We start from the raw sequence: 11,531 nt of genomic DNA, 5'->3' as shown, positions 1-11,531 counted from the left end.
TTATATCTTATTCTTTATAGCATGAAACCTTGGCATGATTATACAGGTTTGTGAAAACTATGAAAGCATTATTCCTAGACAAGGGTTTTCTCATAATAAAACAAGCTCTCATTAAAGAGGGAAGCCATTTCTCACCTCCCCGAGTACAACGATCATCTTAACTCCTGGGGTGACTTGGTAACGCAGCACATGGTCAGTAAACACAGAGCCTGGATATCTGGAGATAAGATCAGCAGCAGCTCAAACATACACGCTTAAAATAATTCATATACACCGACTGGCCACTTTATTAGGTACATCAATAGATTATTTACACAAAGAGTGAAACGGCCAATCAAATGGCTGCAAATCAGCATCAAGATGTGGTGAAGACAATTTGCTGAAGGTTAAATCCAAGAGCAGAAGGTGGCAGGAAGCGTGAATTTAAATCGCCTGGTTAATGATGCAAGGGTATTTTAGAGAGCCTTTGATCTATTCGCATTTTTATGCACAACTGTCATTAAAGAAAATTTTAAAAATATCTAAAGAGAAGGAGGTATTTGGAAGGAATGTTTGGTTTGTGTTCAAAGAGACTTGAGACTCTTGAATAAGATGTTAGAAAGGGATCAGTACTTTATGAACTGCTTCTTACATCCGAGGCAAAAAAAGATTTAATTCTTCATGCAGAAAGCAAAAAGACAACAGTATATAGATGGGTTAAAGCAGCAAAAGAGTGGAGTGGAAAACTAATACTAACGATTATATATGCTCACCAAAATCACAAGTTAATTTCTGTATTGTGAGATCAATAATGTTCTATTGTATTGTATTCTGTTCTATTCTATTTATATGGTTAGGACATTTCTGCAGTGCCAGTGTAATAATCCAAATCAGCTACTTAGTAGTCTTCCCGTAGCTCCCTACTGTGCAGATATTTTTATATCTAAGGGAAACACATTCCAGGACATTACAACTTTTTTTAATGTTTCTTTGTATTATATACACTCTTTTTATGCTGTCTGTTTTATATTAATGGCATCTTGCTTTATCCCTGCCTTCTTTACTCTACTGGAACCAGAAGTTCACTGTAGGAGTAATCACAAGGGATAAATAAAGTTGAGTCTAAGTCTAAGTATATTTTAATGTATTGTATTGTATTGTATTGTATTCTACTATATTCTATTCTACTACAATCACACAATAACAGATGAGACTCCATTCAATGAGTCTTGAATGCAACCGCAACATTCAGTTTTTTATGATGCAGGTTAAAAAACAAACCACTGGACTTTTGTTTCGCCAAGTTTGAAGATGTTTCGCTTCCCATCCAGAAAGCTTTCATAATTCAAATTGTCTGGGGTAGTTTGGACACTCCAGACATTTTGAATCGAGGAAGCTTTCTGGATGGGAAGAGAAACGTCTTCAAACTTGGAGAAAAAAAGTCCAGTGGTTTGGCTTTCTCACTTTATTTGGAATGAATATGACCTGGATGACTGAGATTCTTCAACAGCGTTATGTTGCATGGACCAGGGAGTATCAAATAAATATCATTAAGGGGTCAAAGCCCTCTGATTGTACCTGAACAACAAAATTACAGCGTACCCATCTCCTTGTGGTAACCTCCAGCAGGATGACGCTTCATGTCACAAAGCTCAATTAACTTATACTGGTTTGTTACTCTGACAACCTTCACTGTCAGAAGTTCTCAATGGTAAATGGTAAATGGCATGGACTTATATAGCAACTTTATTCAAGTCAGGAGACTTGACCAAAGCGCTTTAAACTACATTCATTCACCCATACACTCACACACTGATGGTGGCAAGTTACATTGTAGCCACAGCTGCCCTGGGGCTCACTGACAGAAGCAGGGCTGCCGTACACTGGCGCCACCGGGCCCTCTGACCACCATCAGTAGACAATGGAGGTGAAGTGTCTTGCCCAAGGACACAACGACAATGAAAGTCGGAGTCGGGGCTTGAACCGTCAATCCTTCGATTTCAGGGCAAACTCCTACATCTAATGCCACTGTCACCCTGTCATCAATCCAGTAGAGCCCTTTTGGGATGTTGTGGAGTTAAAGGTACATATCATGGATGTGCAGCAAACTACCCCTTACACCTTTGTGATGCTATTGTGTTAATATGGACTAAACTCTCTAATGGCAAATGAAAAATTCAAGAATTTAAGTACATAGTCAAAAAAAAAAAACATGATCGTAACTAGCAGGAGACATTTGTGTCTAATAAAGTGGCTAGTGACCAATCTAAACGTACACACCTGTCCCCACCAATGGCCACGCCCTCATAAACCCCATCAGTAGTGCGGGAGATGATGTTGTTGAGTTCATTGGACATGCCGCCTGAGCGGGACACATAGGCCACGCTGCCTGGACGATACAGCTTAGAGGCAAGGATATTGTCCAGCATGCCTCCAGTGTTGCCGATCTTGAAGCAGCCCGGCTTTATCCCTCCAACCTAAATAAAAAAAAACATCCTGTAGTTTTTGTAGACAGAGACATCACAGACTTATTCAAAATGATCCAATGAGAAAGGATGGAAGACTTACTGTAGCTGGGCCGATGACAGTGACCCCCTTCTCATCTGCAGCTTTAATGATCTTCCTTGTGTGTGCTTCCGGGATTCCCTCGGCAATAATTGCAATAGTTCGAATCTGAGAGTTACAGAGAAGGGCTTCATTTATTCTCTTTAACGGAGACAACTTCTTTATTATGCTGCAGGATAATATTTACCTGAGGGTACTGCATGGTCTCCATGGTGCTTTCAAAGGCTGAGCGCAAAGAAGCAAAGCTAATGAGAACATCCACATCCGGGTGCTTCTTCATAGCATCACTCATGTTTTTATACACCGGGATGAGGATCTCTTTATGGCCCCAGTAGAATTTCTGTTTGTGGTCGCCACTGGAGGCCGCCCAAGCACAAAAATATTCATGACACACCCGTCAAGCTTCATCTTCAAGAATTTAGTAGGAAAGGAAGATTACCCTTACGTGAACGGGTAGATCAGAGCGGAGACGGATGGCTCATCTCTGGAGCAGACATAGTCAAAGTCCAGCATGCCCTGAACCGCTCGAGTCTGCATACCCCACACCAAAGCCTTTGTGTGTTTGGTGAAAAGAGTAGTGGCCTTGGCTAGAGAGAAATAAATCACTTAAAGATAGAAACTGACAACATAAAATCTGGTAAATGTGTTACGGTAGTAATTTCTATACAGAAACTATTCAGTATGTCCTTGTGTGACTTTGTTGATATGAATATCATAATTGTTTTGAATGGGTTGTAGTTTGTTCATGCTGTCAAAAGAGGGAGCCCTAACACCTTAGCTCTAAATTTTTGATATGTTTTTTCTGATGAGATATGATAGTAGGAGAATTCAGGGTTAAAATGTTTTCCAGTGCGATGGTTTGGAAAGATACTCACCGACAGGAGCTCCAGTTTTCACCTTCTTGGCAGGGGAGCCCTCAACTTTAGCTTTGTTTTCAGAATGGACCTTTCTCCTGGAGGATGGAGTCTACAAAAACAGAACTAGAAATAAAGTCTGATGCCTACTGTATACACTCCGAACCTAATAATGGAGCAGAGAAACATCAGGCCTTTAGGCTGCCTTATAAAACCTGCACTGGACATCCACTCTGTGTTTTAATATTCTTCACATGTCATTTCTCAGAAGGATGACTTGCACATTTGCAGGCCTAAACTAAAAGGTTTAAAATATATTTTTAATATATACAATTTTACTGAATACATATATATGTTTTATATATTTAAGGCAAACAACTGTCTAAAAAACAAACACCTGAATAGGCACAAACACACTTTGCAGAAATCCTCCACTGTGCACATTTTTAATGGAAGCCTCAGGGGGAAACTGCATGGCTCTGCTGACTGAATAAGAGCGGTGTGCAATCCTCTGCAGTAGCCTGACACAATAGAGCCACTGGGCTTCTAATAATCTGACTCACTAAAAGGAGGAGACAGCAGGGGGCTAAAACAGTGGCCGCTGTGCCAGTCCTTCATTCGCCAAAACATTGTATGCAACTGGAAAAGTTTTGTAAAATGTTGATGCAGCGTGTGTCAGCGAAGCTGAGAGCGTGTCGTACCGATGTGCTGCTGCTGGAATTGAGGAGGAAGTTGGCTGTGTGTGCAGCAACAGGAGGCTGGTTGGGAATTGGGCGGTGACCCAATGCCATGCCAACGATAGCAGTCATGTGGGTTTCTGTGCCAAAAACATGAATTGGGATCCCAGTGGTTTTCCCTGTGAATAAATCAGTGTCAGGATAAAAAAAAAGCTTTAATTACCAGACAAATGATATTAAAGAAATATAGTAAACAGCAGGAAACAAGAACTGACCAACTTCTCCCATCACCCTGAGACCCTCCTGGTAGTTGGGGCCTCCACGACGAACGAAAATAGTGACCTCATGCTCCTTCAGTGGCGCCTGATAGTCTCTAATAGCTCGAACAATTCCCTGCACCAGACATAAATAAGCTTGGTGACTAATCTCTATCAGAGAGGTACTAAAGTAAATGCAGTCACAGAGCCTTCCATGCTTCATAACGAATAAAAGGCTTTAAAAATAGTTTCTGGTTGCTGTACAAAGGTTATGGATCTCCAAAAATGTCACTTTTGACTGAATAAACAAACTGATAATAAATAAAATATTAAATAGGATTAAAAATATAACTGTTTTAAGATAATAAAAACATCAAAACATATATGGAGCATCTTATGAATAAAAGTGTTCAGTCATTGTTTTATTTCACAGCCATGTGCAGCCCATTGAAGTCTGTTATTTGACACAAACAAGATTTGTGTCAAATCTTTAAAGACACACAGTCGCAATGTACATTATTTTAAAAGATAGAAGATTTTTGAAAGTAATAAACACCGAAAGAAATATGATTGTTACATTTTTATAAAGGTTTCACAATCCCAATTATTTTTACTATAATAACAATTACTGCATACTTGGTCTATTCAAATGTTTACAGGAAAAATGAATGTCTTCTTATAACAAATATGTTTACTACTAATATGACCTGCTTATTTATATAAATCTAAAAATAACTAATCAAATGATAACAATATTGCCAAAAGTTATTTTTTTTATAGATAATTTTTTATGTTAAGTTGACCCGAGTGAATATTAGTGATCAATGACTTCCTGGTTCTCTTGGTGAATAAATGACATCAGGACCCAGGATGGATGATTAAAAGAGATTTTGCAAAGAAGATTAGTAAAAAAAATCTGTTTAGGCACAAATTATTTTAAAGTGTTTAAAAAATGGAGGGTTTGTTAAAAAAAAAAATTTTAAAAAGAGGGTTATAAAAATAGTGCCAGCCAAAAAAGATTTAGAATATGTGATTTTGTATGTAAAACTATCATTTCTTAATGTGAATTTCTTAATTTTTTTTTCCATTGAATGAATTTATTTTAAATAAAAGTTAGATTGTGCAAATAAGTTAAGGAGAAAATTAATTTACAGACATAAAATAGTGTGAAAGGGGGGATGCAATTATGTACCTTAAATGTTGCCGCTACGTTTGTGAAGTTTGCAATGCTTCCACCAATGATCAAAACCTTTCCTAGAATTTGATAAAACACATGATTTATAATGATCATAAAAACGAGAAGTGTCTGAATTCATATTGCAGAGAGAAATGTGACATTTTCCTACCATTAGGGTGCTTCTCTCTTGTCATCAGAGACAGGATGGTCTTTGCATAGTCGTACGTCTGCTGTTCACTGGGTGCTCCTGAATACTCACCGTAATTGGCCAGCTCGTCCACTCCCCCCAGGTCACAGATTGTATCACTGTGATTTTTTTTTTTTTATTCACACAAATAAAAAAACGGCAATATGATAAACATATTTTGAGATTGATTTAAAAGAAAAAAATGTGTGCACAGAAACATTTTCCATCTGCCTGGAGCTCATGCTTCTCTGTAAACAGATAAAACTGTGCACACAGGGAGTAATTAGTCACGGCTGATATGTCTGTATGTAATGCTTATGCATCCTCAACAGACGGCAAACCATTTATTTCTCCTGAGTCTCTCTAAAAAACAACATTTAGAAATCTAATTTAGCAGACAGTTGAATGCTCTCTGAATGCTGAGTCAGAGATTATAAATGGAGGAAAGAGGCTGGTCATATTTAGGCCAAAAATAAGAAACGTTAAAAGTTTCAGTGAGTAAAGACGTGGTTTTGCTTTTCTTTTTTAAGGGTTTTAAATAGATTCTTGTTCAGGTACCTGTACACAACTGAGGCACCTCCTCCTGCCACCATGGTCCAGATTCTTCCACGAGGATTCAGCAGAGTCAGTTTGAGACTGGCACCGCTTTTTGCATCCAGATCAGCAATGTACGCTTCCTGAAAAATATGATCATCTTTACTCTTAGTTGAAGCAGGTTGTTACATAAAACCCTAATTAGATTATGGCCAAAATGTGCAGCATTATAACTGCTGTGAAAACACTGATGGTTGATGCGACACACATCACCAGTTGCTTGTGACAGTTTTGTCCACAGCTGGTGGTTCAGTTGAAAATAAATAAATAAAAAACCTAGCTTCTAATCAGAGACACCCGCTGTCCCTGGTTTCTGCTCTCAAGCTCACAGCAGCCCAATTAGTCCAGACCTTCTGCTACACAGACAGACATCCCTCTGAAATGTGTCCGCCAACAACAGACAGACAACATCACAAATACTGCTTTAACGATATTCACCGTCTATGTTAGCAGTAAGGAATTGAAATTTGGTGATTAATGCAGTAGGACTGGTTGGAAACATAGAATTTTACTGATCAATTTATACATAAGCAAGTTGTTTGTTTACATTCTTTATCATTTTCAAAGAAATCATAATGCTGTCACGTTACAATCCTAAAGAAGGATACACATTAAAATAACGTTAAAAAAACAAGGCTACTTATAGTGTTTTAAACGCTGGTTCACTCCTTTGGGATTTTTATCCAAAGGATGTCTGCCACAAAATATAGATATTCTATGGAATATAACAGAATATGTAATGTTTTCCTAAATAAAAACCTTACGTAATTTCTTATTAACTTAAGAAACTTTTTTTTTTTTAGTGTGGAAAATTGTAAATGTTTAACATGCACTATATACAAGGTTTATTTTTTTTATAATCTTTAAAATTTCGTAACAAAAACAGCTTTTATGTGATTATAAATTTTATTAATGAAGGTGTAATACCTCCAATGGCCACTGGGTGCTTGCTCTAAAACATTTACCACATTATTCACCACCTATGAAGGAAGTAAATGGTGAGCCTCACCACAACTTTACCCTAATTTGCAAAGCCATTTTGTCCTTACAAAGAAAACTTGTTTTGGTGTCTAAAAGTACTAAACTCATACCCACAAGAAAAAATCTACATTATGAGCAACTTCTTTCCAGAAAATATTGTTTTCTATAGCTATATAAGCATATGTACTTACATTAGACTGCGAATATTGAAGAAAATAATTTTGAACATCATCATCAAAGAATGAACCATAAGTTGGTACAAATTGAACCATGGCCCAAGCAGAAAACACCTCAGTTTTGTATGCAAACAGTCAGGTAAGAAATGACTAAAACTGCAAAACCACCAAATATAAAGGAAACAACTGAACAGCAACCAAAAGACAAACAAGACAAAAAGAAAGTCAGACAACAAAACAAAAGGCATCGGGGCTGCAGCTTGCTGCTTTTAGGGGTGAGTATTGGCATGCATGTTGCGATATGATACGTTTCACGTGGTTCACAATATGATATTATCACGATATTGCAATATCACTATTTATGGCAATAATTTACCAAGCTATCAAAAAGGAAATAAAGAGATAAAAAGCAAGTACTGTATATGTTCACAAGAATCCATGTTGTTTGGGGTTGTACTGTGACTGCCCCAACAATAGATATGGTGCTGCGCTGCAGAGCAAAATGGCTCCACGGCGCCATCTACCAGAGTAGCGGTGCAGAGGTAACCCAGTTTCCCTCACTGTTTTAGGTTAAAATGTTTTACGTTTTTTTTTAATGGAAATTAGTAACTGAAAGATTGATATCATATTGGGCAGACATAAATCTCGATATATCCCCAAATAGATTTTTTTCCACATCCCTATTCACCACTGCATTCATTTAAAGCATTTTTTCTTCTTTATTTTGCATAAATCTATTTAGAAATGATAAGACAAGGTTCTCTTCATCATAGCCCCTACTTGACATCCTCTGCAGGCCTTTTTTCTGTATGGTTTCTACATTTTCACCTTCTTACCTCAGGGTAAGCCTCCCTGCCGAAGGGGGGAGGGAACTCCACGTCACCCCACTTGGATTTGCAAATGTAATCAGCAGTTGCATCAATCTTCGCTGCCATGTCCAGCACATACACTCCATCTTTAGTCACCACTAACACAGGAAGGAAACAACATGTTTAGATTTGTTTCTTTATCTATAGAAACTGGCTGAGTTAACAGATAGAACAGGTGACTCAAGGCCTTCTTGTTGTCCCAGCAGGAGGCTGAGGAAGTGAGGATGAGGAGGAAGTGGCAGGTTATCAAAGCAGCAGCGGAGCCACGTCAACATGAACAGCTGCCACAGGGCATGTACTGCTTCCCAATGACTTCATTAGGAACACACACTGCTTTCATCAAACAGGAAGCGTCTGAATTATTTAATGTTTTCTTTCCTAGATGTTCAAAATGGGCAAAATCTTCTGTTTTATTATGCAATCCTGTTTTCCTCTGCAATGCTACTTTGATGTACTTTTTCTCATTTTAAAATATAATAACATATTGATGAATTAGTGTTTGAATAAAGTAAATGATAGAAATATTATAATTTTGGACCCTGGGAAGGGTGAGTAAAAGCTTCCTCTTTTACTGCAGCAGGATGTTCTCAAACTAAAAACGCTTAAAATATTTCATGTAACTCAGTGAATTACTGAGGAAACATATTGCACATACAGAAAAGATAATTTTATACTAAATCATCAGTGACATTATTATTAGAACCTATGCTGTCATTACTTTGCTACTAAGAAAGTAGGTCTAAAGACTGAGATGTTAATTATGAAGGTTCATGTTTGATAAACACTTTACTGTAGACTCAAGACAGGCCTGTGAAAAACCCCTGGCATTTAATAAATGTTCCTGTTGCTATGCTCTCTAAAAGGGTCCAATGGCAGATAACCAGACCCACAGCATCACTGATCGCCCACCGTGCCTAGCAGTGAACATCTAACCAAAGCAGGAGGTTCCAGTAAGGAAACCCCTCACTCCTTTGTTAACAAATTCTAATGTTGCTGTTATTGACTCAGTTAACCAAGATACATAAATATGCTACAGTTCTCTAAATTAGCTTTTAGATTTTTTTTTATATACCTCTGCCGTTTAATGGTGAAGAGAAAATGGTATTTATGTCCTTTCCCATTTTCAAAATAGAGAAGCAGAAAGGCATTGATTAATAGATAGACATTCCTGGAAACATAAAAAGCTTAAAAAGAAAATCTACATGTCTACAAAAGGAGGGTACAGTTACATTTATGAAGAAAATTTGACAAATGGCTTAAATTGAAACTTGCACTATATATTTTTTCTCCAGTTTAATAAAACTGGATAGACTCTAGATGTTGGATTATTATAATAATACTGCTGCAATAAAAGATGATTATGTTTAAAGACATTTTACACATATATACAGTGGCCAACAAACTTATTCAGATCTGTAGGTTTCTACAGACTGGATCAATAAAACAACCTACCAAGAGGGTTGATCTCCAGGTATGTGAAGAAGAGGTCCTCATAAAAGTGGAAGAGTCCAACAATAAAACTAGCAAGAACCCTGAAAAACAATAAGGAACAGATTTTTATGATTTCAAAACAATAAATGTTCAATCCTTTCAGGGGGTCGTTAAAATGAAATGAAAATATTCTTTTTTAAAGTTTGAAATCAAGGTTTACATTTTTTCTAAGCCATTGATGCATCTTTTTCTGACAAACAGAAGTAAAAAAAGCATACATTTTGAAACATCTCTAAGTTCTAAAAGATAAAATATAATCCACTGTGCAACAAACAAAAAGCTCAAAACCAAACAGAATGTCCAGCAGTTATACTGCATTCAATGTGCAAATAAAAGAGAAAGATTTTACACTTTATCTCATAAACATTTTTTTATCCTGTACAGAAAATTATGCAAAACCAAAAATCCACTTTTTTGGTGCTGGATCAGAAATATCTAACAAATAAAAATAAGAAAAAAAAAATGCAATGTGTTCAGAGGTAGAAATGGTATTTAAGTTTGAGACTCTTAGCGTATGCATGCATAGAAATGGGAAATTCTTCAAAAACGTATGTGTATAGACTAAGGGTGTGTAGAAATGTATAGCTTGTTAATTTATCAAATAGCAAACGTAACTAAATGTTTGCAGAACATCAGCTAAATAATAAAACATTCCACCTGTAAATTATATGCAGAGACATTTGATTTTCCTCCACCATCACATATCCAGACAGTGAGGTGGGGGATAAAGAGCAGCGGAGGCGGGGCAGCATTTTGTTGTCCTCTCTCGCCTGTCAGTTCAACAGGCAGCTCATAGATTTGAAGCCACACAGGGCCCTGGGTGAAAGCAGTTAGAAGACCCCTGAGCGACTCTGCCACCCCCCTGTTGGCTTCTGCAGGGAAGGGCAGACAAAAAGTGATCTGATTTTCAGTCTGAAGCGTGTGTTTGGGCTGAGGATTGGCAGAGTGCTTTCAGGGGTTTCTTCCTCAATGTCAGCCAAAACAGTGAGTCCAGCCAGAGTATCCTGTCATGACAGCACAGCTCAGGAGATGGATTGGCGGGGGTCAGCAGGGGGATATGCCACTGTACGCCTCTATAAAAACACATGGACGTGCTTTGAATGTTGCTGGAACATTGAAATATAGGCTGGGGGTGGAGGCTGATGGAAGAAAGGCACAGCCAAGGAGGAAAATGTCATTTGTTTAATGGAATCATGAGCCAATTTACTCCTCCTCTTCCCTGGCATTTACAATATGAGACTGTTGGTCCTTTATCAATTTGTTGGTGCAGTTTGATTGTATAATTTAGAAGTTGAGCTTTTTTGTTTGCTCTTGTAAAGGACAGTTGTAATATAAATATTTCAATACATTACTTTGATGCTAATTAAATCCAAATCGTATATTTTTTCTACTCACGCTTTCTTGTCATTGGGAGCCTTAGTCAGCAGCTCTTTCTTCACTTGGTCTTCACTGATCTTTTCATCAACCCCAATTAGAAGCTTCTGCGCCTTGGCGTCCACATCTCCCACATCCACCCCTCCCTCATGGTGAAACAGCACGTAGTCCCCCTCCCGAGAAGCATAGATGCACATGTAGAACTCTTCCTCCTAACAGGTGGAATGTGGAAAAAATTTTGGTGCACAAGTCCTTTGGTTATACACTGCCTCAGATCCATCCATCCATCCATCCATCCATCCATCCATCATCCAATCCATCCATCCATCCATCCATCATCCAATCCATCC

At 37.8% G+C, this 11,531-nt stretch overlaps 1 protein-coding gene across 1 annotated transcript in view; it reads right to left on the bottom strand.

Annotated features, from left to right (window-relative positions):
- Positions 1-11,531, bottom strand: part of acly (ATP citrate lyase) — a 25,779-nt gene that overhangs the window by 3,284 nt on the left and 10,964 nt on the right. Inside the window, exons 5-18 of the mRNA XM_015397813.1 lie at positions 11,203-11,393; positions 9,769-9,848; positions 8,284-8,414; positions 6,255-6,373; positions 5,679-5,815; positions 5,525-5,586; positions 4,351-4,468; positions 4,100-4,254; positions 3,420-3,510; positions 2,990-3,131; positions 2,732-2,900; positions 2,548-2,652; positions 2,260-2,456; positions 136-217 (exon numbers count right to left, since the gene is read on the bottom strand). Coding sequence (XP_015253299.1) covers positions 136-217; positions 2,260-2,456; positions 2,548-2,652; positions 2,732-2,900; positions 2,990-3,131; positions 3,420-3,510; positions 4,100-4,254; positions 4,351-4,468; positions 5,525-5,586; positions 5,679-5,815; positions 6,255-6,373; positions 8,284-8,414; positions 9,769-9,848; positions 11,203-11,393 — 1,779 coding nt within the window. The remainder of the gene's footprint in view (positions 1-135; positions 218-2,259; positions 2,457-2,547; positions 2,653-2,731; positions 2,901-2,989; positions 3,132-3,419; positions 3,511-4,099; positions 4,255-4,350; positions 4,469-5,524; positions 5,587-5,678; positions 5,816-6,254; positions 6,374-8,283; positions 8,415-9,768; positions 9,849-11,202; positions 11,394-11,531) is intronic.

Source organism: Cyprinodon variegatus, unplaced genomic scaffold, assembly GCF_000732505.1.
Source record: "Cyprinodon variegatus isolate N-32 unplaced genomic scaffold, C_variegatus-1.0 Scaffold889, whole genome shotgun sequence".
In the NCBI taxonomy this organism is placed as follows: Eukaryota; Metazoa; Chordata; class Actinopteri; order Cyprinodontiformes; family Cyprinodontidae; genus Cyprinodon; species Cyprinodon variegatus.
The sequence above is the reverse complement of the archived record's forward strand: the minus strand, read 5'-3'. Positions and strand labels throughout refer to the sequence as shown.